The sequence below is a fragment of the Pollicipes pollicipes genome, unplaced genomic scaffold (genome assembly GCF_011947565.3).
Source record: "Pollicipes pollicipes isolate AB1234 unplaced genomic scaffold, Ppol_2.1 Scaffold_3087;HRSCAF=3621_pilon_pilon_pilon, whole genome shotgun sequence".
Classification (NCBI taxonomy): domain Eukaryota; kingdom Metazoa; phylum Arthropoda; class Thecostraca; order Pollicipedomorpha; family Pollicipedidae; genus Pollicipes; species Pollicipes pollicipes.
Genome location: NW_023596225.1, coordinates 27,364,449 through 27,389,940, shown reverse-complemented (window position 1 = coordinate 27,389,940; position 25,492 = coordinate 27,364,449). Strand labels below are relative to the sequence as shown.

At 54.2% G+C, this 25,492-nt stretch overlaps 1 protein-coding gene across 1 annotated transcript in view; it reads left to right on the top strand.

Annotated features, from left to right (window-relative positions):
- Nucleotides 1–1,674: 1,674 nt before the first annotated feature.
- Nucleotides 1,675–25,492, top strand: part of LOC119089488 (organic cation transporter protein) — a 29,357-nt gene continuing 5,539 nt past the window's right edge. The window contains exons 1-5 of the mRNA XM_037212212.1: nucleotides 1,675–1,796; nucleotides 12,540–12,954; nucleotides 16,532–16,715; nucleotides 22,364–22,467; nucleotides 22,777–22,903. Of these exons, the coding sequence (XP_037068107.1) occupies nucleotides 16,617–16,715; nucleotides 22,364–22,467; nucleotides 22,777–22,903 (330 nt within the window). The 5' untranslated portion in view covers nucleotides 1,675–1,796; nucleotides 12,540–12,954; nucleotides 16,532–16,616. The remainder of the gene's footprint in view (nucleotides 1,797–12,539; nucleotides 12,955–16,531; nucleotides 16,716–22,363; nucleotides 22,468–22,776; nucleotides 22,904–25,492) is intronic.

The window sequence follows — 25,492 nt, the reverse complement described above, 5'->3', positions numbered from 1 at the left end:
CGTTGGATGTAGTCTTCTCCTGTGTGTAGCTATCAATATATTGAAGTTTTTCGGAAATATAACATCGGCTGTGTTTTTTGGTGCCAATGTGCCGACGGCCTGGCATCGAGATCAGTATGCAGGTTACCGAAGACTGCATCACACGACAGTAGAAGCTCACAGCAACGTGGAGGGTAATTCCGGCATAACCTTAAACCCTCATGTCATGTAAGACCTGAAGGGCCTTGCTTACATGCCTCCACTCCTTTGCATTGTTCACCAGGCCCTCCCGGGCTGCTGTTTTCATTAAACGCTCTCGTGATGGCTGGAGTGTTGCGCCTGACAACCCTAAAGATGTCGCTGCTGTACCCCACCGCATCCTGCAGGTGCCGCCATATGCGCTAACAGCAGCCTTCTGCTATGCAGATATCGCCTCGTTAGAGCACCACGGAACATACATACATACGTGAGCATCAGTGGCATTGCTCTGCATATTTCACCTTTGTTGGTGTAGGTCCGTGCTTTACCATATCACATGGGCCCATGCACGTCCGCTGATGCCGCGCGTCCACGCCTCCTCGGTGTGTGCGCCGGTCAACAGCGGCAGGTGGCGCCACTGTCGAGCTGCCGAGCGGTAGGCCACGGATCAGAAACGGATCGTCATCACAGCGTCGTTCTGCTGCAGTTAGTCGTCATGTCTGGGGGGGCAACGACACCAGCACCAGCGCTAAAGGGAGTTTCACAGGAGCATACTCAGTGGTGCGGAGCGGCGCACGAGGTGCGCGACGGCCGCATGTGCATCTTCACAAAACGATTATGGATGCTCAAGCAGTCACAGATGCTTAAATACTTAGGGCTGCTCCCTAGCCAGGTAGCCCATAGTTTACAGAACTTTGAGCCCGTGAAGGCTTTTGCCGTTTGCATGATTTTTGTGATGTTTGAAGACAGGTGGAGCTGGCCCGCTCGGTGCGCTTCTATTACTGCAGGTGCTTATGTTCCTTCGCCTAGCCCCGTTCCCGTCCTCTCCAGCCATTCATCACTATGTGTGATGAATCTAAGAGTTGTGGGTGCACAAGCTGAGCTGTGGGTGCCAATTCTAACATTGTGAGTGCCATGGGATGGCACCCACAAATGAATGGGTAAGCACATCCCTGTGCCGGTAATTCTCATGTTCGTGGATATCCGTGGTGGCGCATATGGTAGATGCGTAGCCCGCAGAAGCGCCCAATTAGCCCATGACATCGCGGAGCATCGTTGTTTACAAATTACCAAGGGATACAGACGGAAAGCGGCCATTGGCTGTCGTTTTCTCCAGGTGGTCTACGTCCGTTATCTCAATGGAATATGACCTATGAATTTTGTGCTTTCTAGCTTTAATGTATCGACCTAAGATTGTTTCCACATAGACAAGGGTTTAAGTGATAGTCAGCGATTTGTTTATCAATCCAAGCATGAGTGTTGAATTACAGCTCTTCTGATCGCCACCGAAGGCAGCCGCGTGGCGTCGGTCAGCCAGCCGCAGCCCAGGCGGCCGCCCACAGTGGCGGACCGTGACCGACCACGGCTGGTCGGCGGGTCGCGGGTGGGCGCCCTGGGCGGTGCCCTGGGCGGCGCCGCCCGCGTGACGAGGACAGCCCGGGCGCGCCGCGCCGCCGCCGTCGCCGCCGCTGCCGCTCAGTGCCGGCCGCGAGCCAGTGACGGTGGGGCGCGCCGGCCGCGCACCAGCACGACCGGCGGAGGCGGCCAGGCAGCGGGAGCGGTGCGGGGTTACTGCAGCAGAGCAGTGATACCGGAGCTGTCTGTGAACTCTGAAAAAGGTATGTGGTGAAGAAGCTGTCACATCTGAAGAAACCGCGCCAGAGTCGTCGCAGGATGACTAGCTGCGGATCAAGGGATCGTAGGAATGGAAATGGGGCGGGGTCAATAGTTGTGCTAACAAGGAAACTCAGCAATTGTCACCAAAAATATCCCAACGAATCAGGCATACATTGAAACAGAAACAGTATTAGATGAATCACCCATTACACGCAGAACATCCGGACAACTATATTGGCACGGTATGTTGGCTTCTGACCAGATGAACTTACAGCAGTAACTGAATTAGCTGATCAAGCGCTTGGCACGTCGTATGCATATTGGCCGTGTTCTCAACATCGGTAGATCAGTCAGCTAGCTCAGAATCTGCGATGGTCCGCGCGGTCGTCGCGGTCGGAACGTCAGGCGACCGAGCGTTCGTCATAGTTTAAACGAGACTGATGACGCCGTCGGCTGCGAAGAGAGTGAGACTCGCGCATCAGATCAGCAGAGGAGCAGGAGCAGTGGCAGAGCGGCCGACTGTGGCAGCTGCGGTAGCGCCTGTGATTCACCGTACACAGACGAGCCCGCAGAATCGTCGATGGCACCCTGTGTCAAGCATCGGCACGGCTTAGCATTCCTAAGATTACGCAAGAATGTCGGTTTATCGGCAGACCCTTCCCGCAATTTGTGGATGGCTGTCCTTAAGGCCAGACCATGTGACGTTTTAGCTGCAATCTGTACGAAACTGTTGACAGAGCGGAACCCCCCACCTCAGCAAACGGCCGCCTACCACATGGCCAGCGTTACACATACGGTGGTCATGGAAATGACAGTGCGTTCGCCTCCGTCTTCTGAGATTCAGAGTGCTGTCCCGCATCGAGAGCAGGTCTTCTCATGAAGACGAGCTTGTCGGCATCACTTACCACTGGAAAGTAAGCTGGCTGCATAAAAACTCGTCTGTCAGACAATGTGCACGACCCGAGGCACAGCGGTGGCTGCATTGTAATAGAAGAGTTGTTCGCGTAAAAACGCTGAAATGGTCTGTTATGAAATCACAACTTTCGCCAACTCCGACTCTCCACCCTGCGCTCTTGGGTTCGCCTAGTTCTGACTTCCCTTTGCTAAAACCGCTCCATGCCATCTGACCAGGTATTACCATATACAGTTCAGCATGTCTTGCCTATGGGATAAGGGTGAACCCACGAACATACATTTAGCTGCAAGAAGCTCACAGCAGGCGAACTTCGTCTGACAGCGGTGTGAAAGGAACTTAGTCTACCACAAATGTCAACCTCGAAATATGTCTGCAGACAGTTCATCTAACAGCGGCGTTAAAGGAACTTAGCCTTCGAGAAATATCAACTCGAATTATGTATGCAAACAGCTCATCTAACAGCGTCGTTAAAGAAATTTAGCCCTCCTAAAACCTCAACCTCGAATTACGCATGCATACACTTTTACTACCCGCGCGTCTCATTGCATCGCAAGATGGGGGATTTAGACGTGTTGCATCCGACATGTTTCCCTTTGTTTCGCAGGGGCCGAAAAGGGTTGATTGTTCACCTCAAGATGTGAATGAAGGCTATAAACGTGCACAGTGGGATAGCCAAGAGGCGGAAGCTTTTGAAAGCTCGATTTCTCCCGCATGGCTGACTGCGAGCTGATCGTGTGACTACTTTGTTGCATACTTTTGGATCAGCGTTACTTCTACATGGTGTATGAAGCATGTGTTGGACACCTGCAACAGTATTTTCCCGAATTATATTCGCTTATACCACACCATCGAAAAGAATTAGCCTCCGGGAAGCTGTCTACCTTAGGTATGGATTGGCCCAACGGACACTTGCCCATCATGCAACGTACGCGACTTGATCCGCTTTTGTGCGTAGGCAGGAGCGTGGAGAGCTAGAGTCTTGCCAAGGGGGAACACGGGGTTGACAAAAGCCCATCTTATCGTGCCCCTCCCCCCCAAATCCCCGGATATGGCTTACTTGTTAACAGGTATCACGGTTTTCTTTGCTTTATCATTATTTTTGCCTCGTAACCAGAACAGAAACCAGGAGCTATCGCAAGCTCAATTCGGTTTGCATTTTGAGGTCAATAAGCTGCAGAAATCAGGTGTTGAACGACGGCATGTAAGAAATCACCGGCGCTCTTAATTTACATTGGTTAGCTGACTTTAGACCGATAGAATTCAGAAGCTTTGTCAATTTTTTATCTGGGTTCTACAGACAATGAGGATATCGCGAAGGTAGATTGTAGATCGATATGTTTGATCCAAATTCGAAGACGAAAATTTGATTGATCGCAGATCGAGTGGTCCACAATGTGTATTAACAGGCCAAGTCATGTTTATCTGAAAATGTTCATCATTCAGTCAGGATCGATTAGTGGTGCAATTCATGTAACGTGTTTTTAACATGCCCGCTCGCAAATCTTAGCAACAAAAACCTCGACACCAGGCGTTGCAGTCTCCATAGTCCGCGGAACGTCAACCCAGCAGCTAGCATTTAGCCGTGGCTCACCGGTGGACGAAAAGGACGACGCTTCTGAAATGATTACATTCAAACACTTTCATCAACTAGTTATGCAAATTATATGGCGTAATTTTGAGCATGCGCGTGCAGTCTCCGTAGGCCGCGCAGCGTCGGCCTAGCAGCCAATATTCAGTTGTGGCCAACGGGTGGACGAAAATGACGACGCTTCTGAGAAATATCCTTGGACGCTTCATGACATCAGATCAGATCTTAAGGGAGATGGCTGGTGAACTAGGTAAATCGGCATGCATGTTTAATGCAGTGCAAAAGTAAGCCAAATGCAACCTTAATCTGAAAAGTGTGGGGGGGGGGGGAGAAGCCAGTTAACATTGCTGGCCCCCCATCTTGAGAAGTGAGGGGCATGGTCCCCCTGGCCCCCCTGCTCCTACGCCCATGAAAATGGGCTAACTAGCCTAAAGGTGCACCCGAATTACAAAACAGGGTTCTGTAGAGACAAGCGATGGAGCCCCCCTGGCTAAGAGGTCCCTCTTGGGTGAATCCCAGGCTTCACCACTGACTGTAGATGTGTGGCGCATGGAAAATAAAATCACTTAATTATTGTCAATATATAAAATTTTGAGAAACATATACAAACCCAAAGCCTTGTACTATTTCCTTACTGAGTACTTAAGCTGCACAGTATAGCGGCCTATGTGCTGTCGGTTTTTTATCCGTGCTTGCCTTCATTACATCTCACACGTCATGTCAAAGCTGCGACATTAAGAAACGGTCAAGACACGGAAGTGGCATCAGTGACGTAAATGTTTGTCACCACCGGCCGCCGGTAGTGTGGTATCAAAAGCCGGCGTCTCGTATCTGGGTGCATTTAAACATCTTTCCTGGTGAGCATGCATTTCTGTCGGCCAGACCGAACCGCGTCTCACTGTCAGGGAAGCGACCAAGAGGGAGCACTGTGCAAAATTTCTATTTCAGCGCAGTGTTCACCCTGCACTTAAAGTAGCTGCTACATCTGGCCAATCGCTGACACCCCCCATATCCCCGAGGACCACCCGGCATGTGTAAGGAACAGATTATGCAGGAGTTCACTAGTTATGGCGTTTTCAAACCAGGCCCCATGTCCTCCATCGATCTGTCGCATCCAAGGTGAATGAATCAGAACATTAGGACGGCGAATTCGTAAACTAGTCATCGAAACTACTATCAGTCTCACGTGCGAGCCTTCGATTTGTTCGCGCCTTTGTCAACGGTAACGCTGCGTCAAATTGAACTTCAGAAATGATCTGTACGCGTTGAAAATGGTGTGGCACCATTACCTGTGGAATGGTTTCATTCGCAGCCCATATCCGTGTGAACCGCATTTTGGCTACCTCTACAGTGATTCCTCCGTCGGGCCGTTCTAAAATGCATTAGCGTCACCCGCCCAAATCGCTTTAATTAGTCACCCATAACGGGGTCGTCGGTCGGCACGCGGCTACTGCTCGGGCGCCACGCTAGCGGTCTGGCCTGGTCAGGCCTGGTCTGGCCTGGCCTGATCTGGTTCACTGGTCACCAGGAGCGTAACGTTGATTGCTGACTGTGGCGTCGGGTGCTGGCTACCGCCGACAGTGACGCATAACGAGCCGCCCGCCCCCGGCCGACGCCAGGCTTGGTGCGGCTACCTGACACCGCCCAGCTGGCTGAGGGTGTGTTCGGGAGGACTGCTCGGCTCGGACGCCAGGCTTGGTGCGGCTACCTGACGCCCCCCAGCCGGCTGAGGGTGTGTTCGGGGACCGCTCGGCTCCGACGCCAGGCTTGGTGCGGCTACCTGACGCCGCCCAACTGGCTGAGGGTGTGGTTGGAGGGACTGCTCGGCTCGGACGCCAGGCTTGGGGTGCGGCTACCTGACGCCCCCCAGCTGGCTGAGGGTGTGTTCGGGAGGACTGTTCGGCTCGGACGCCAGGCTTGGTGCGGCTACCTGACGCCCCCCAGCCGGCTGAGGGTGTGTTCGGGTACCGCTCGGCTCCGACGCACAGGCTTGGTGTGCCTGACGTGCTCGGAGGACGGCTCGGCTTCCACGCCAGGCTTGGTGTGCCTGACGTGCTCGGAGGACTGCTCGGCTTCCACGCCAGGCTTGGTGTGCCTGACGTGCTCGGAGGACTGCTCGGCTTCCACGCCAGGCTTGGTGTGCCTGACGTGCTCGGAGGACTGCTCGGCTTCCACGCCAGGCTTGGTGTGCCTGATGTGCTCGGAGGACTGTTCGGCTCCGATGGTGGTTCACAATTCGGGTTACCTCACATCTAGGCTGAGGATGTACATATGCAAGCGAACACTCCTATCCAATGTCAGCCAGTTGTTAACCTCGCTAGATGTGCCAATCGCAGCCTTTTGTTGACCATACCATAGAAGCGATCCAGAGCTCATGGCCTCCGGGGCATCCAAGTGATATGTATGTTACGAAGGTCACTACCGTCAGCTGTGCTGAACGTCGACAGGTTCGTCTGCCGCACTTTTTGACTTAAGGTAAAATGTTACTGGACACAAATTATTTACGGGACGATGTTGTACCCTGTTTGGGTAAGGGCATGAATCCAGCTACATGACGCCTTTGCTCTAGTTTCTATATGGCACGGGTTATTAGCAAAGCATTGACACAGATAAGCCTTATGTAAGCATTTTTCGCAACCTCATTGTGCATCAGATCGTCATCATCATCAGCAGCATCAGCATCATCGTCATCATCATCATCATCACCATCGTCATGTTTATTAAACAAGCATACAGTAAAAGTCCAACGTAGATCAGAAAGGAGCAAAAGCAAAAACTAAGTCGAAGCGCCTTGTCCGAAACAAACAAACATCCTAAAGTTGCATCGAAGATCTCCGCACAGAGGAAACGTAAAGGCCGAGTGGTTAGCATGTCGGACAACCACGTCGGGCGTCGGTTCGTGGCCGTAAACCTCACTTACGGCCGTCCGATCTACGATACAGCGTGATGAACACACGGCTAACCTCCGTTGACCTCGACTGACCCCGACTGACCTCGATTGATCCCGAATGACTTTGATGTCCTGGGATGCGCCGCTTACTTTTGAAGTGTCGTCCAGTTGATGACGGCACTGCATGCGTGTGGACCGTTCTGGGGGCGATGAGATCCAGATGTCTTCGCAACTAGCACGGTGCTTGGATCCAGGTCGCTCCAAGCAGACTATTGGGTAATTGGAGGGCTATCTAAGCCGGTGGACGTGATGAACGACGCTCTTACTAAAGGTGCAGACGCGTGAATAGTGCAGCGTCGCATTGAAGGTCTATGCCGACCCCGGTGTGAGCTTAACTTACCCGATGTTTCCGCACGCCCAATAAATTATATGATATGAATGATATGATGATATCGATTGGCGTACTAAAATTTACGAACGATATCGTTATTTTCCCATCCGTGTAATTACTGAGAAAAGATAGTATCGCCGGTAAATGGCCTGTCCAGCTGACGGTTGGTGTTGCCTGTCCCGTCCAGCGGACAGTTAGCACGGCCCGTGTCGTTGCCGGGGCGGGGGCAGCCGTGGCGGACCAGCAGCGTGTGCGGGCGGTGGCGGAGCGCGTCGTTCCAGAACAGCACTGCGTCACGACCAGCCGCCCCGGCAGACGAAATTCTCAACGGAAACGGTACCGGCGGTGGCCGACCACCGCGCCGCAAGCGCCCGACCTACTTAGCAGACGTCACAGGCCTCCACCGGAACGCCGCCGGCTCCGCCCGGGGCGCGGTGCCGTCCGCGCCTGCGGCGGGGTTCCCGGGGCAGGCGCCGGGACGGGCGCTGCCTGCGATGGACAGCACGCGGAGGGAGTCGCCGGCGCGTGCCACGCGCGGTGAAGGCCGCGCGCCGGGCGCCTTGGTCCCGTGCCTCTCTCGCCGAAGTCTGCGCTGGCTTATCCCGCTGTCAGGGTCTGTGGTAGCAGCGTCCATCAGCGCTGCAGCGACTCCTGATGGTGTGTGTGCACAGTCCAGCCCCGGGCGCGTGATGACCACCCCCGGGTGTGATATAAGCACGGGTGTGATGACCGCCACGGAACAGCGGGCGCGCTGCGTGGCCGCGGCGGCCGCTCGCCGTAAACTGAGGCCATTACAGCGATGACCGTTTTCGTTGGACACGCCGCCGGCGAGGTGCGACCCGCAAACAAAGCATGAACTTGCGACCCATTTTGCTCCGATTTTTGACAAATGAAGGCGCGTGTTCCCGCGTTTAGAACGTGGCTCCCACGGACGGCGGCCGTTCCTCACTGGCGGCACTCGCACCTCGCGGAACGCCGCCGCCGCTACCGGCGGTCCCCACGCTGGGTCAACAAAGCTGAAGGGACGACTGCGTGCCAGCGCCGCCCCGTGCAGCCTCCGATTAGCGAGCCGGCGCTGCTCGGCCTGAGTAAAGGGCTCTGCTCTCCCATGACCGCGGTTATCACAGTCTGCTGCAGCTGGGTGACCGCTATGTCCGCATTAACCCCACGTATCCTCTGGCAGTAGCTGTCCATAACCCTAGCTAGCGTTCCATCTGCACGGCATTCCCACTGCACTGCCCAGCCGCGCGGTCTCGGTGCACTCCGGCCTCGTCCGCTACGTGGACGCAGCCGACTTCGGTCCCGACCAAGGCCTGTAGGGTGTGTCAGGCCTCTGGTCCCAGCCGCGGCCTGTGGGGCCTATCATGCCTTTGGTCGCGGCCGAGGCCGGCAGGGCCCGTTAGGCTTCTGGTCCCGACCGCGGCCTGAAGGACCCGTCAGCCGTGCGGCACTCTCCACGTCTCCCCAGGCCTTGCAAACGCATGTTAACTTCGGCGCGATCAGACTGGCTATTAAAGGCACGCAAACACACGGTGTACATGCCGAAGGGTGAACTTCAAGACCAGCATAGCTGCGTCACCATTGAAATGGTTCAGAGGTGGGCAGCGCTCGCCCAAACAAAGCTCGGACAGGGTGCAGGCGACTGGTTAAGGTTGGAGACATTTGGGGAGGGAGGAGCAAATATGATGGTCCTTTGAGGCATCCTTTGCGTCCAGCAGACGCAGAACAGCGGAAGTGCTGCTCCTTTCTCCTCATTTTGCATGAGTGACCTCCTGAAAAGCTTTCATCAGTAACAGATCTATACGCCGCTATTAAAGAGCTGCGACTGACTTTATGGTCAATGCTGACAACAACGTAAAAAGGTCAGGTAAATGGGTCAAATCAATAGGTCCGACCATTGGTCACGCGTACCAGCGCTTTAGATAACTTGGCAAGAGCCGAACGAAAAGGAACGGAGTTTGGTCAATGATGAATCTTAAGTAGTGACGGAATTTGTGTATAATGTATCAGGGTTCGCTACAACTGGTTCAACTGCTGACTGACTGATGACTTCAGTCATGCTTACACTGCCGCGGTAGGGGGAAGAGATCAATATCATTAAGAAAAACATCAAAATTTCCTTATCATTTTGCCAGCGGTTTGTGCTCATCTCACCAGGGCTTTTTAACAAGTACCCTCACTGTCTCACCACACACAACTTGGTCGATGTGCAAGCGTGGGCCAAAAGTCATCAATACCGACTGCATGTGGGCACACGAACGAGCGTTTGGTGACTTGCACCTTGTAAGCATGATGCTACGCCTTTTGTGACACGAAAACTAGCGAATTACTCCGTCATATGTTGATGCATACGGAAATGTGCATCCAGAAAGTAACTGATTAATCAGGGAGGCTTGCCTGTGCAGGCAAGCGGCAGTTGCCTCGTTCATTATCGCATTCCACATCGCCTTTCCGCGTGGTGATTGGGCGGAAAGGGATTGTGGATTGCAGTAATTGGAATGGTCATCAGAGTACAGCAAGCTGCAAGCACCCGTCTGAAACTTAGAGTACAACAGGCTGCAAGCATCCGTCTGGAACTCAGAGTACAAGCTGCAAGCACCCATCTGGAACTCAGAGTACAACAGGCTGCAAGCATCCGTCTGGAACTCAGAGTACAACAAGTTGCAAGCACCCGTCTGGAACTCAGAGTACATCAGGCTGCAAGCATCCGTCTGGAACTCAGAGTACAACAGGCTGCAAGCACCCGTCTGGAACTCAGAGTACAACAAGCTGCAAGCACCCGTCTGGAACTCAGAGTACAACAGGCTGCAAGCACCCGTCTGGAACTCAGAGTACAACAGGCTGCAACCACTCGTCTGTCATCGGAGTACAACAGACTGCAAGCACTCGTCCGATACGCATACTTCCCAACGGTGACTATCTGAAGCGAACGTTTATGCGTGATAACCTGCCTTTACAACATACTTTTTACGGCACTTTGAACTACACCCCAGTGCAGTGGAAGACCATAATATCATAACACGCTGTAGTTATATCGATTTCTCTTTACGTTAAGTTGTCTTCTTGCAAGAGGATCATGGCGGGGAGGTGTAAAAGTGTCGTTCTTATGCGTCGTCAGTAAATCGCAGAGCATTTCGTGGTTATTACATAGACATTTGACGATCCACGTTTGGAAGCCTCTACGTGAAAGATCAATATTTGCATGCAAGTTTATCTACTTCCTTGTTCCCAGCGTGCAAAGCAGTTTACGCAAACAGCCTATCGATATTCACGAATCTTTTCATCATCGGTCTAAAATGAGCAATCTCACCGATTTGCCCATAATTTTCCGCACCGTTAGCTTTCCGTTTTCCGCACATGCGGCGCGCCAGAACCGGAGTAGGTCTGGCCTGCGGCAGTGCGGCTTTTATTTGCACAGAAAACGCCTGGTGTTTGGGCTTACGAGTCAACTTCCACAGCGCAGCAAATCGTTCTTCTCTTGCCCTCGGAATGAAACAAAAGCCATCGATTGTACCACGTGGACAGAGGATTAAGGTGCAAAAAGCTAACTCTGCTCGGCGTGAACTACGATCCCAAAGCTGCCAATCTAAAACATTCGATCACTGGGACATTTGTTTTGACACAATGAAACTTCACGGATGACGTTTCTCAAGCAACTTAGATATCGTCGCGGGTCCTAATGATGAACCGTCTTCCAGACGTCTAAGGTTTTATATCGGCCGTTGAAGGGCTTTATGCTGATTAAATGGATCCGTCTACTGCTGGAACAGACACGTTTTAACTGGTCTGTATTCCACGCTACTCGCAGTCCACGTTACCGGCGACTTTTCTCCTTGTTGGGTTGGCTCGCCGGACCATTTAGTTACCGGCCCGTCTCTGATAAGACCCAAGGCCATAATTACCGCTGATTACAACTTTAAAATATCGGTGTTTTATCCTTTATCTAAATCGTAACGGAAGCCCCGCGATTAGCCCCGATACGGGACTCGATCAATCCAGAAAGAGAAATGCCTTTTGACGATTCCGGTCATGCGTCCTGCGGCCCTCACCGTGAAAGCGGCGCCCGGCCTGGCGCGGCGCGATTACGGACATTGTCTGCTGACTCCGGAATCCACCGTCTATACGGCGCCCTGGACACCGGCCGGCCCACGGCACCCAGCCGGAAAGCGCCGCCGACCTTTGTCCGGGGAGCGCCGGACCGGTGCTGAGCCCGACACCTGCGGAGGCCGCAGGCTGGCTCCGAGCGCCGCCCGCGGAGCCCCCCCCCCCCCCTCCCCTCTCCCTCCTCCCGCCACCGGTGACGGTCGGCGCGGTGTGATTGCGCACGGGTCGGCGACTGGCACGTCGTTTGGGCAGCGGCGTGGACAGTTACGGGCCCGGCTGAGACAGTTAGTCCTGCACTGTCGTACGCGCCGGTCGTTACGGGAGGGCGCTTTGCTCCGCTCTGTGGACACACACTTTCCCTGCACGTGCCGCGCGGTGTGACCTGTGCGGTGACACTTCTGTTCAAACCTGCTACTGGATCAATTGTTCCATACATATAGATGAAAACGCGCACCGGGTTTCAGCCAAAATAATTGGCAAATAGTCATGTTGGCTCATTGCGTCCAGACAACACGGAAGCCGAACCGCTGCAGCATAACCATGTTCACCAATAACCATCAACTGATACACTGCTGGCTTGTCTCACTTATCATGTACTGGACTAGGTGTTTATCAGAATATATATATATATATATATATATATATATATATATATATATATAGCATTGAACCTGGTAACCGCCATATTCTTCAGTGACACCAAAGTCTAGCGTCTGAAGAAGTCGTAAACTCGACTGACGTGTCCATGTTAGCCGGACGCCGGGACGGACTTCCGAGCCGCGCCTGCGGACCGCCTGCGTACCGCCTGCCCGCCTCCCGTCTATATTTACTCTCACCGCGGCTCACTCGTCCGCAGGCCACCGGCAGAGACCGGCGGAGGAGACCGCTGCGAGCGCATCGAGTGAAGCCACCTGAGGAGACCGGAGCTGCTGAAGGAGACCGCAGCTGGCCGGAGATTGTGACTCGTGGTGGAGACCGGGGCTGACTCTCGTGCTGGTACGACCTCGAGCGTGACGCCGGGAGGACGCCGGACCCACGTCCCGCCGATTGATCAAACGCCCTCCGCGCGGCGGCGGCGACGACGACGGAGGCGGCAGTGTGAGACCATGTCGGCTCAGGCTGGCAGCGTGGAGGGTCTGGTGGTGGCCCTGGGACAGCCAGGCCGTTACCAGGTGCTGGTGATGGTGCTGCTCTGCTTCAACTACGTGCCCGTGTCGGTGAACCACCTGCTGATGGCCTTCCACGGCTTCACGCCGGAGCACAACTGCCGTGTGAGTCGGACGGAGGGGAGAGCGGAGGGAAGGGAAGAGGGACTGAAAGGGAGGGAGAGCGGAGCAGGAGTGACACAGGGGGATGTGAACGCTTTGGGATGGACTGTAAAAGGAGGAGGAGTGGGGCATTAGTCCGAACTGGCGTGTAGGTGTGGGGGAAGCGGGGTGAGAGAGTTTAAGTTTGAGAGAGGAAAATGCACGAGTTTCCTCTCAATTAAAACCTTCCGCCTAACGTACAACCTGTATCTCCTACTGTTAAGTTTTCCTCGTTGTCATCAGGGCCGACCGTCACGTATTTCCGATTGAGCGTGTCCACGGCGTCCTTTTGTTAAGGGTCCTTCTCCAGGCATAGGAGTTTTGGTAAAAAGGGTCCACTCCAGTCTGCAATTTTGTATAACGTATACTTCTACCATATCCGTCTTTCTCGTTCCCGCACACATTACCACTTCCTTGTAATTGAACTCGACATAATGCATATAGAACACCACAGCCTTCCTTTCAAGTTTGGTATAGTTTTATTAAGTGGCTTTACCTATCCAGCTAATAGATACTCACGATTAAACACAAAGGGCATAAAGCTCGCAAAACACTTAGGTAGCACCTGATTTAAATCATTCGTCAATTAACGTCGTATCGTGCTCCCACTTGCATGCACGCCATTTTCGTCTAGTGTTCCAGAATCTGCTGACATAACATTACAGCAGTCACACATCTTTACGGGCTGCTCCATGACAGCGCGGCAAACAGCTGCTTGTCGAGGTTCTCCTGGTGAGGTGTGCCCACCGCGAAACAGTCACGGGGACGCGTGGATCCGAGCTCGCGACCCTGACACCGCCGACCGCCTGAAGGCTGGTCAGGTCAGGAGGGGAGGTCCTCGGTTAGGGTGGAGGGTCCTGGTCCTTCAGTTGGCTTGAGAAGAGAGACCCTCGGTCAGCCTGACGATGACCTCTATCCTGACCGAGTAGCTTTTCCTTCGGTCTGACTCACGGGCCCTCGTTCGGCCGGAGGGACTCTCGGTTATCCCCGAGGTTATCCGGTTAGCCCTAAGGCCCTTGGCTCGGCGCAGCGGATCTCGGTTGTACTGAGATATCCCTCGGTCGCGCGGAGGGACCCTCAGTTACGTGATTGGGCAATTGACCGTTTCGGTGACAGTGTCCATATGCGATCTTTCTGGTGCTCTGGGACATCCAGAACCGCCGAATAAGGGACCCGGTGGTGATAGTGGGTCCCGGTAGTGGGGCCATGGGCTTGGTGATGGCGGGCCCGATCAACCTCCCGACGGGGCTCGGTAGGCTCCCTCAACATTCACGAGTCTTTTCGGGACCCAAAGGGGGCATGACCCTGCGCCTCCTCTGGATCTGGCACAGCTCGGCTGACCCTAGAAGCCACTCCACCGGCCTGAGGGTCAGCCGGCCGCCAGTATAAGAGGACCTTCATCAGAGATGGACAGTCTGATCTAGCGTAACAGGGTCCTCATTCGGCCTGAAAGGAGCCGCGCGTAGTCTAGGGAGGCTCTTGCCTAGCCTGAGATGGTCCCGGGATGGACTGAGAGAAACTTCGATTCGTCCACCAGCCGGGCTGGCCGGAATGGACCCAGCTGGCGGTCAAGGAGAGGTAGCTGCCCCTACGACGCCTGCCCTGGTTGCCATGTAGCTACAGTCATGAACGCTGGTGTTGAACATGCATATTTGACGTAATGTTTACCATGGCTGACATCAGCCAAGTTAAGGAGAAGGAAATGGTTACAGAGGAGAGACACTATGCAGACATGGATGCAACGTCGGTGGCAGTGTTTTCGATTTTGTTGGAAGTCCAAGTAAACAGATATCTTTCGATTGTGTAAATGCTACTCACTTCTACTCCCTCCTGCGTCTATCGCCCCCCCCCCGCATACACATACACACACACACACACACACACAACACACACACACACACACACACACACACACACACACACACACACACACACACACACACACACCCACACACACACACACACACACAACACACACACACCACACACACACACACACCACACACACACCACACACACCACACACACACACACACACACACACACACACCCACACACACACCACACACACACACACACACACACACACACACACACACACACACACACACACACACACACACACATGCGTAGCAACCGACAACAAGCAGTCATTATCCCCCTCATACGACGGATAAACAGGTGAGCCATGTGCCCCATTTCGGACACAAACAAGCCCTCAGAAGCAGCTAGATAATGCCCGCCTGCCTCGTGGCCGACCGTGGGACAAAAACGCGCGGCACGCGATCCACTTCCGCGCGGCGGGTACCATTCTCTCTGGGCGCACGCCGCCACGGAAAAACGCTTATTGGATCTTCACTGTCACATAAATTCATCGCCCGGTCAAATGTAACAGCTCATTGTTCACGAAGTTAATGACAGCGGTCGGGCGTTAAGTATGACCTGCATGGAGGCCCCTGGCCGCGGGTGGAAGGAGTGATGACCCCGGCCGATAAACGCCCCTCGGACTGTCCGAGCACGCGGTCACTCATCGCGCTCAAGGCTCGTGGATGTCTGCTAAGGTGCACCTAACGGAATACAAATACAGGAGTCTTCGACGTCGCTTTCTTCGTTAGCATTCACTCGTTCGCTACTTTGCCTGCTCTCTCTCTCTCTCTCTCTCTCTCTCTCTCTCTCTCTTCTCTCTCTCTCTCCTCTCTCTCTCTCTCTCTCTCTCTCTCTCTCTCTCTCTCTCTCTCTCTCTCTCTCTCTCTCTCTCTCTCTCTCTCTCTCTCTCTCTCTCTCTCTCTCTCTCTCTCTCTCTCTCTCTCTCTCTCTCTCTCTCTCTCTCTCTCTCTCTCTCTCCTCTCTCTCTCTCTCTCTCTCTCTCTCTCTCTCTCTCTCTCTCTCTCTCTCTCTCTCTCTCTCTCTCTCTCTCTCTCTCTCTCTCTCTCTCTCTCTCTCTCTCTCTCTCTCTCTCTCTCTCTCTCTCTCTCTCTCTCTCTCTCTCTCTCTCTCTCTCTCTCTCTCTCTCTCTCTCTCTCTCTCTCTCTCTCTCTCTCTCTCTCTCTCTCTCTCTCTCTCTCTCTCTCTCTCTCTCTCTCTCTCTCTCTCTCTCTCTCTCTCTCTCTCTCTCTCTCTCTCTCTCTCTCTCTCTCTCTCTCTCTCTCTCTCTCTCTCTCTCTCTCTCTCTCTCTCTCTCTCTCTCTCTCTCTCTCTCTCTCTCTCTCTCTCTCTCTCTCTCTCTCTCTCTCTCTCTCTCTCTCTCTCTCTCTCTCTCTCTCTCTCTCTCTCTCTCTCTCTCTCTCTCTCTCTCTCTCTCTCTCTCTCTCTCTCTCTCTCTCTCTCTCTCTCTCTCTCTCTCTCTCTCTCTCTCTCTCTCTCTCTCTCTCTCTCTCTCTCTCTCTCTCTCTCTCTCTCTCTCTCTCTCTCTTTTCCACCTTTCTCCTCTCCCCTCTCTCTCTCCCTCCCTCTTTCTGCATCACATTGAACCGCTGACAGGCGCTTTCATGATCGGCTGATATGCACGCGCTTATTCTTGGCATGGTGCCTTTGTTGACAGCTGCCGGACAATTGGCCTAGGAACGTCAGCCTGCCGACGTCGGCTCCCTCTCAGCGCAGGCACCACGCAGTACCAGCAGTGCACCATGTATATTGAGCCGACCAATCACAGCTGGGGAACGAAAGAGTGCATCTATGGCTACGAGTTCCACGTCGATGGTCTGGAATGGACAGTTGTGTCCGAGGTAAGTGGGTCTCTGATCAGTGTGTTTGCCACTTTGTGAACATGCCTTTATCCACTCTGCCAATGTTGCATTGTTTTCTTTCACGCCACACCCTTGATCATTGTGTTTCGTGGTTCATTCGCTTTCAAGCGACCCTTTTCATAATACCAAGACTTCCGGTTCTGAGTATCGCACGGTGTAGTGCGCGCTAGAATGGGTGGGGCCGAGTTGACTCATCCCAAGATTGCCTTTCAAAAGGTGCAGCATAGCGATGTCAAACCCTCAAAAACTGTCTACGGTTTCATTGTGCATCTTGTGGGGCAGCAAGATAATGTGCACCTTCCAAGTTCACAAATCTGCAGAGGTTCACATTCATGCCATGATTGTTACTATGGGTGTAACTACTGGAGCAGGGCGTTGGGAGACAAATCTCCTCCAATGGCTCCAAGCTTCGAACATGCTTTCCAGGTAGTAAGCAATGGTCTCTCATCGCTTCAGACACCTCGTCACTTGAATGTAACTCAGGATATGGGTCTTATATCAGCAGACGTTTGCCGCCAATGCCCACGGTTTGCGACGTTCCTTGGGTTAAATAAGAGACGCTATGCCCAAGGGTCCGTGAAACTTACTGGCTCCGTTTACATGTTGGGTTAAACAGATGTGTTGTGCGCTCATGACTTTGTTTGCACTGAGACGTGATATCATTTAGATTCCACGCCATTTCATTTATTTTTCACGCCATTTTGTTTGTTATGCACGTCATTTTATTTGCATTGAGATTTAGCATAGCACAGAAACCTTTTTGGACGTCAAGTAAGTGTTACAAGAGTGTTACGAGGTACCAGAGACGAGAGCGCTTACGATTACGATTAGTTACAACATGAGGGCAGCTGCTCAACTCGTGAATTAAAATTGTAATATAGCTCAATACTAGTTTCATGATGAATTAATATATTCATCGTTTAAGCTTTCACTATTTCTGTGAGTTTTAGAATATACTAAACACTTTGACAAGGAAATTATCGTCTTCATGCGGTGTTATCTTTTTAAACATAATCAGGCATTCAGCAGCCAAAGCACATCTGTCCAGTTTAGAAGAACTTTATTACATGAAATCGGATTTTTATCGACATTTTTTCTTCAGCTTATGCTTTAAGTTCATCTGAACTCTAGGATAATACCAGGCTAGGGCGATCAGTCGTATGCATCGGTCAAGGGCGTTGGATCCTGGCTGTGTCAGCGTTGTTTACATCGGTGCTATCTGGAGCAAGGCGGGCTCTGAGATGATTGCATTAAGGATCGCTCATTGTAGATCTTGTTGAGGTATATGAGCCGTGTAAGCACTGCATATGTATGGCAGGAGACGTGGCCATGATAAAGGCGTTTGTTTTGTCGAGTCTACGTCAAACGTACAGCCGAATGTTGTTTTCTTTAAGTTTAGGGAGAAATAGATCCGGCATCATGCCCGCCATTGATCTTACTTGTAGCGAGCCAGCTGCGATTCTATAGAAATATGCGTCTTGACATGATTTTATAAAAACAATTTCAACGCATTTCTAGCCGAGATCTGCTCATTAAAATTCGTCCTTAGAAAATAATGATTAAACCCGTTAAAATAATTATTTGCATTTGCTAATGACAATACCCAAAACATATCGCGGTCAAACCGGATGATAACAGGTCCGACGGCATGCCTTGCAATGACAGCCCTTTATTCAACAGCACACAGTGTCGCAATCGATTTCAGACGGCCCTGTGCACTCTAAATCTTCGAACACGCCGTAGTTGAGCAAGTTTTCTCCCACACCGCGGTGTAGCCTGACTCATACGTCTTTTACATAAACACTGTGCAGCACATGCACATGTTTTCCACGAGCGAGCCGCCTGGCTGGGTGCATCAGTTACCGTCCGCTTGCTGCCCGACAGCGCCCGTCTGGTCCCGCCATGAGGGCGGCGATGCGGGAGGCCGAGGGGACGAAGGCGACACCCCACCGTCGGGATGCAGAACAGGCGGTGGTATGCGTCATGATGCAAGCAGGCATGCCTGAAGAAACCCGGCGCCGTGCGGGTGTCTTGCTTCACTCGAGCCGCTTCTGACACTCTCACCGCTATTGGTTACACATGTTGAGCCCGCCTAACTGGGCGTGCATTGGTGCCATGATGCAAATCACACGGCGCAGTGCTGGTTATGCAGCGCTGGCGCGACGCGTATTTACAATCAAGCATAAGCTCTCCATCGCTTTCGTGTTTTGCGTTGCTCAACGCGGATGTGGGCCCGTTCTGCATAATACACATTGCAAGCGGCGAAAACTAAAGGCTGTGGAATGCATTGCAACATTGCATAAGCGATGCAACGAAATGGTACCCGGCGGAACTCAATCGAATCACCATTGCCGACCCTAGTCTGGGGGGTCTGCTGACGGAAGGGCGGGGGCGGGTTCGGGGAGGGGCGGAAGCAGCATGGGAGTGTGTGGGAGGGGGGGTAGGCGTGCCTCCGCTGACCCTGCAGCAGGCGTCCCCGAACTCGTGCCCAGCCTGGCCGTGACCATGGCGGGAGGGGGGCGCGAGCGCACGACCGGAAGTGGGCGGGATCCGGCGGAGCAGCCTGACCCCGGCCGGTCCCGCCTGCCGGGCGGGCCACCGGAGCCAGAAGTCAGTACCCAGGCGCCAGGCCGGCCCGTCGAGGTGCACGGCCGTCACAGAGTCGCGCGGCAGAACTCAGACGGTCACGGAGTCATGCCTGCCATTTACGCCGCCACCGTGACCTGGCAGTCAGAGTCAAAGGCCGGTCGAGAGGGCACCGGCTTTTGGTCATTATTCGTTCGTGGGTAATCGGTGCAATTCAAATAAATCTTCCTGAATGATTCTAGCGATGGCTAAACCTTCGTCGTCATGGTGGAGACCGCAAAGCGGCCCAAAGACATAGCACTTCCGGGGCGACTCGGTGTGAAAGAGTAAGCGCAGGCTGCAACAGTGTCAGTACCACCCGGCTTATCTGAGTCTGGTACGTCCCGCTCAGGGACGCCAGTGCCGCTGGCAATGCTGCATGGCACACCCCGCCTGGCCGGGTACCCCAACGGTGCACCCGCCTGCCCGGGCACAAAAGCGGTACACCCCGCCTGCCCAGGTACCTCAACGGTACACTCCGCCTGCCCGGGAACTCCAGCGGCACACCCCGCCTGCCCTGGCACCAAAGCGGTACATCCCGCCTGCCCGGGCACCCCAGCGGCACACCCCGCCTGCCCGGGTGCCCCAGCGGCACACCCCGCCTGCCCTGGCACCAAAGCGGTACACCTCGCCTGCCCGGGTACCCCAACGGCCTGGGAACTCCAGCGGTACACCCCGCCCGACCGGACACCCGAGTGGCACACTCCACCTGCCCGGGTACCCCAACGGTACACCCTGCCTGCCCGGGCACCAAAGCGGTACACTCCACCTTCCCGCCCCCCCCCCCCCCCCCCCCCCCCCCCCCCACCCAGGTGCACCCATCCCGTGACGTCACCGGCCGGCAGCTCGAGGATCCAGCTAGCCGCTGGTGACCGGCGGGTGATGACGGTGTGAGCCCCCGCAGAGGCTGGCCACCCCCGCTGAGCCGGTCTCCCACCGAGGCGTCCGTCGACGCCACAGCGGGCCCGTGACGTATCGATGTAATCGGAAAATAACAGGGCACGGTGATCGACTACGCTCACTTACTAGGGTCGTGAACCCGTTCGCGAACGCGCCCTTCTTCTTCGATTGTAAGTGCTTGGCGACGGCCCATTTTGCTGGGACGTTGCAACATTTGTGCTGAAAATATCCAAGTGAGGATGGAGAATTATTTAACACGAGGAGGTAATAGGCAACTGGACTCCAGTTTGCTTAGAGGCTGGCAGCAACGTACTATGGCCAACGATGTATCACGCAATGTATCTTGCTGACACGTAGGATATTTGGCTCATGAAATTGATCATCGGTCCACAATTGCGCAGTCCGGCTCGCTGTGACGTCAATTTCACGGCAGCCGGCGCACCGCCGCCGGTTCGTTTCACGGCGCCCGGCCGCGGGAAGCTGGCATATGACGTCACCCAGGCTCCGGGTGCCAGCTGACGGCGGGCCCGCCCGGCAGTCAGCGCTCCGAGCCGGCGAGCGCACAATGACTCCGGAAACCGCAAACGATGCTGGTTCGAATGGCTCGCGCCGTCGCCGGCCGTAGGGCTGGCCAGCGCGGCGTCTGGACATGGGAGAAACAATGGCGGAGGCAGCTGCCACTCATTTGGCCGAGCGCGGATGACTTGTGCCGACTGCCGCTTCTCTCGATAGTGAAGCGTTTTGAGTTGCTGGTTTCCAGGCGGTGTAAAGCTCAGCATAAGATCTGCTGACTGGTGTGGAAAGATCATTAGGTATATGTTATTTTAGCCAGCATGAAGGTTTGTTGTTGCGTTACCAATAGCTGCAATTTTGGACAGGGGGACGCCATGGCAGCGATCCTGTGGCGAGGGTAAAAGAGATTGAACCTGTTTTAACCTAACCTGGGTAAAAGAGATCTAAGATCTAACCTAATGAGTAGTGACGTCATCTGTCTGCCGAGGAATGATACATTTCCGGATGGAAAGCACAAATCACCTTATTTTTTCTGAGGTTTGTTTTGGACACTGACTGGAGTGAATCTTGGAGAGTCACTCAGTGGCCCGATTTGACATGCTCCCCCGTGATACATTTAATGCTGGTTGGGCATAGCGGCATAGGTTGAGTATGTGGCAGAGCGAATGACCGATTGTACTGGCTTAAAGAAAGGAAAAATGTGTCGTTTTATTGATCACTAATGAGACAAAGCTGGCAAAACCTGGTTTCACGAAAATACTCGCTAAAGATCATGTAACAAATGAAAGACATTGTCCCCATTTGCACTGCAGCGTGACACTACTGAATTGTGCATTGTCCGTTTCCTTGGGATGCAGGCATTCGGAACCGTTCCTTCTGCTCGCATGACCGCATGCGCCACGGCACCACATAAATTCTTAGCGGCATGAAAACTGCGGTTACCCCGACCGTAAAAGCTCTATGCAACAGGAAATTGCGAGTGCGAGTCCAGTGGGCTCCTTCCACACAAGACGCTGTAAGACAAATAGCTGTTTTCATGGCTCTCCGGTGAATCGAGATCAGTGTCATTAATCAATCACAATTTCCATGCGTTGACAACGGCTAAAATCACAGAACCCGAAGCCTTTCTGAGACGCACAGGCAACCATAACCCAAACCACGGTTCGCTGCACACTTGGTGCACATGTAGTGAGGTCACCGTTCTATCTCCCTACAATGCATAGCTAGCATAGACCGCTGCACCTGTCATACGGAGAGGTGGGCACATTCCCTGGCTGTGGCCACGTCAGTGTGGTCGGCTGTGCCTGTCATACGGAGAGGTGGGCGCGTTCCCCGGCTGCGGGCACATCACAATGTGGTCGGCCGCGCTTGTCATACGGAGAGGTGGGCGCGCTCCCCGGCCTAGGCCACGTCACAGTGTGGTCGGCCGCGCCTGTCATACGGAGAGGTGGACACATTCTCCGGGCATGGCCACGGGGAAGTACCCTGTCTGTGTCTGTACAAGTCACAGTGTGGTCGGGGCCGGAGTACCCTGTCTGCGGCCGTCTCGCAGACCGCCGCCGGCCTGACCGGGCCTTCTGTCCGCACAGTGGGGCCTGGTCTGCGACCGGCGCTACCTGGCCCGCCTCATCACCACACTGTACTTCGCCGGTGTGACAGTCGGAGGCCTGGTGTTCGGCGCTCTGGCTGACAGGTGAGTCCTGCTCGCGACCGGCGGGCGTGGCGGGCCGCGCCCCGTCGGCCTGCGATGGGGTGATCACGCGGGCCAGATTAAGCAGGATTATCGATTAAATTCGCCCGTGGCTTCATGCAAACAGAGCGGTGCGTTTGAGGCGTACCATCCTGAGCTTGGCGGCAGCAGTATCGGTTGTGTGACGACGTATGTATATAACATCCCTGGCGGCCTCGACAGCGGCGGTGGCGCGCGACGCCGGCGGCGCCGGCCGTCGACGCGTTCTATCCGGCGTCGCAGAGCGTGACGCCCCGGTCCCGTGTGCGTCAGGTTCGGTCGGCAGCCCATGATGCTGCTCTGCCTGTACGTGCAACTGATCCTCGGGGCCGGTCTCTACTTCGTGCGGCGGCTCATCATCTTCATCAGTGTCCGCGTCATGCAGGGCTTCTTCCTTCAGGTGAGGGGCGTGCGGGCCGCACTCACGTGGCTACAGCGGCGCCGTGTCCTCGGTGTCAGGCTGCAGGGCGGCGCCGCCGCAGTGCTGCACGGGACATCAGCATACTGTACAGGCATGCTGCAGTGCTGCACGGGACATCAGCATACTGTACAGGCATGCTGCAGTACTGCACGGGACATCAGCATACTGTACAGGCATGCTGCAGTGCTGCACGGTTCATCAGCATACTGTACAGGCATGCTGCAGTGCTGCACGGGACATCAGCATATTGTACAGGCATGCTGCAGTGCTGCACGGGACACAAGCATGCTGTACAGGCATGCTGCAGTGCTGCACGGTTCATCGGCATACTGTACAGGCATGCTGCAGTGCTGCACGGTTCATCAGCATACTGCACAGGCATGCTGCAGTACTGCACGGGACATCAGCATACTGTACAGGCATGCTGCAGTGCTGCACGTTTCATCAGCATACTGTACAGGCATGCTGCAGTGCTGCACGGGACATCAGCATACTGTACAGGCATGCTGCAGTGCTGCACGGTTCATCAACATACTGCACAGGCATGCTGCAGTGCTGCACGGGACATCAGCATAATGTACAGGCATGCTGCAGTGCTGCACGGTTCATCAACATACTGTACAGACATGCTGCAGTGCTGCACGGTTCATCAGCATACTGTACAGGCATGCTGCAGTGCTGCACGGTTCATCAGCATACTGTACAGGCATGCTGCAGTGCTGCACGGGACATCAGCATACTGTACAGGCATGCTGCAGTGCTGCACGGGACACAAGCATACTGTACAGGCATGCTGCAGTGCTGCACGGTTCATCAGCATACTGTACAGGCATGCTGCAGTGCTGCACGGGACACAAGCATACTGTACAGGCATGCTGCAGCGCTACACGGGACATAAGCATACTGCGCAGGCATGCTGCAGTGCTAGGGCAGGAAGTATACTGCGCAGGCATGCTGCAGTGCTAGGTCAGGAAGTGTACTGCACAGGCATGCTGCAGTGCTACACGGGACATAAGCATACTGCACAGGCATGCTGCAGCGCTGCACGGGACATCAGCTGTTCGCGGACGTGACAGTCCCGCGGGCGTGCTTCCGCTCGCCCGCCGAACTTCATCTAGTTGTTTTGTGCTTGCGTGGCGTGCTGACTTTTAAACATAGCACATGTTAAAACAGATCGCAGCGACGAGTTTCAGAAGACGTCACCGCGTTTTGCAGTGGCCAGTTGGAAGCCGAGACGGAAGGCGATCGATGCGGACAGCGCTGCCAAATATTTGCGGCAACGGCACTGGCCATTCAAAAAGCCCTGGTATAAGGAATCCCGTGACGGTAATTCCAGTCACATCCAGCGCCGGCCCTGAATGCCGTCCGCGTCTGGCTAACACGGACGGCAGGCGTGGGGGCGCCGTCTGCCGTCCTCTAAACAAGCTGCAGGGTGACGAAAGTCCACCGATCAGGCCAATAGCAGGCCGTTGGGCAACGCTGGTGCGGCGTCGGCTGAAATTTGCCGAGCGACCGTGACACGCTGTCGGCGGTGGGAAAGAAGCGACCTTGCGGTGGCCATCACTCCCACGGAGTGTAACAGTTCCCCGGGAGTGTGTTGGAGGCAGACCGGTCGTCGCTGATGGCGGTGGGGTTTGCGGGAACGTCGACCACTTGGTCTTGGAGCGCCCAATATCGTCCGCTGTTGACTGTCTCATGGGTCTCAGGAGAGCGCACGCGAGTCTGCAGTCAGCACCGAAACACATTCGCAACGTTTCAAAGTCAGTTGAGTGACCGCGGTAAGTCGATGACAAGTGGTCAATAAAAGCTGTCTGTTGACACGAGCTACTTAGCTACGTGACAATTCAAATATCCAGAGGATATTAAAAAGCGTGCCCAGTATCCGGATATCTCGCGCCGGAAGCTGAGGACTTAGTCATTGAAGGACGGTATCACTGAAAGAGTACCGATGCTCTTGGTGACTCCGAGTTCTCGATTTTTTGTTTGCGTTGCATCTCTCTCATGCCTTTGACCAGCTGTGCCTACTCGCAGCGCTGCTGCCATGAGCTGCGTTTACGAGCTCCAGCAAAGCACTGCTGCACTCTAACTTGACCGTCTTGCTGACGTTCCACGAAGCCATGGATCAACGCCGTCGGAGAGATCGTTCAAGTCTCCTGCTGGAGGCGAACCATCGTCTCCAGCACACTGGCCGGCATTTGCAACTGAGTACAATGCTTCTATTCATCCACGATAGGGGACACAGCGTCATCCACGATTAGGAATATACATGTGTAATGCGTACCGCTGCTAGTACTATAATGCCCCGCAAATCTACAGCACCTCGCCAAGTTCCGATGCAGTGGTGGAGTGACAAATGCCTGGCTGATATCGCGCAAAAGAGGGCGCTGGGGAGATTCTTCCACTTCTTGACATCGCATAGCCGTATCTTGTTTAAACATCCGAGGGCACAGGCGAAGAAAACTGCACAAGAGGTGAAACGAACACCTTCTTACAGCTACGTTTGGGCATTACCCGTTTTACGTCTCTGAGGCTGGTAGGACCCCGCATTAAACGCCATTTCGGAGAGAT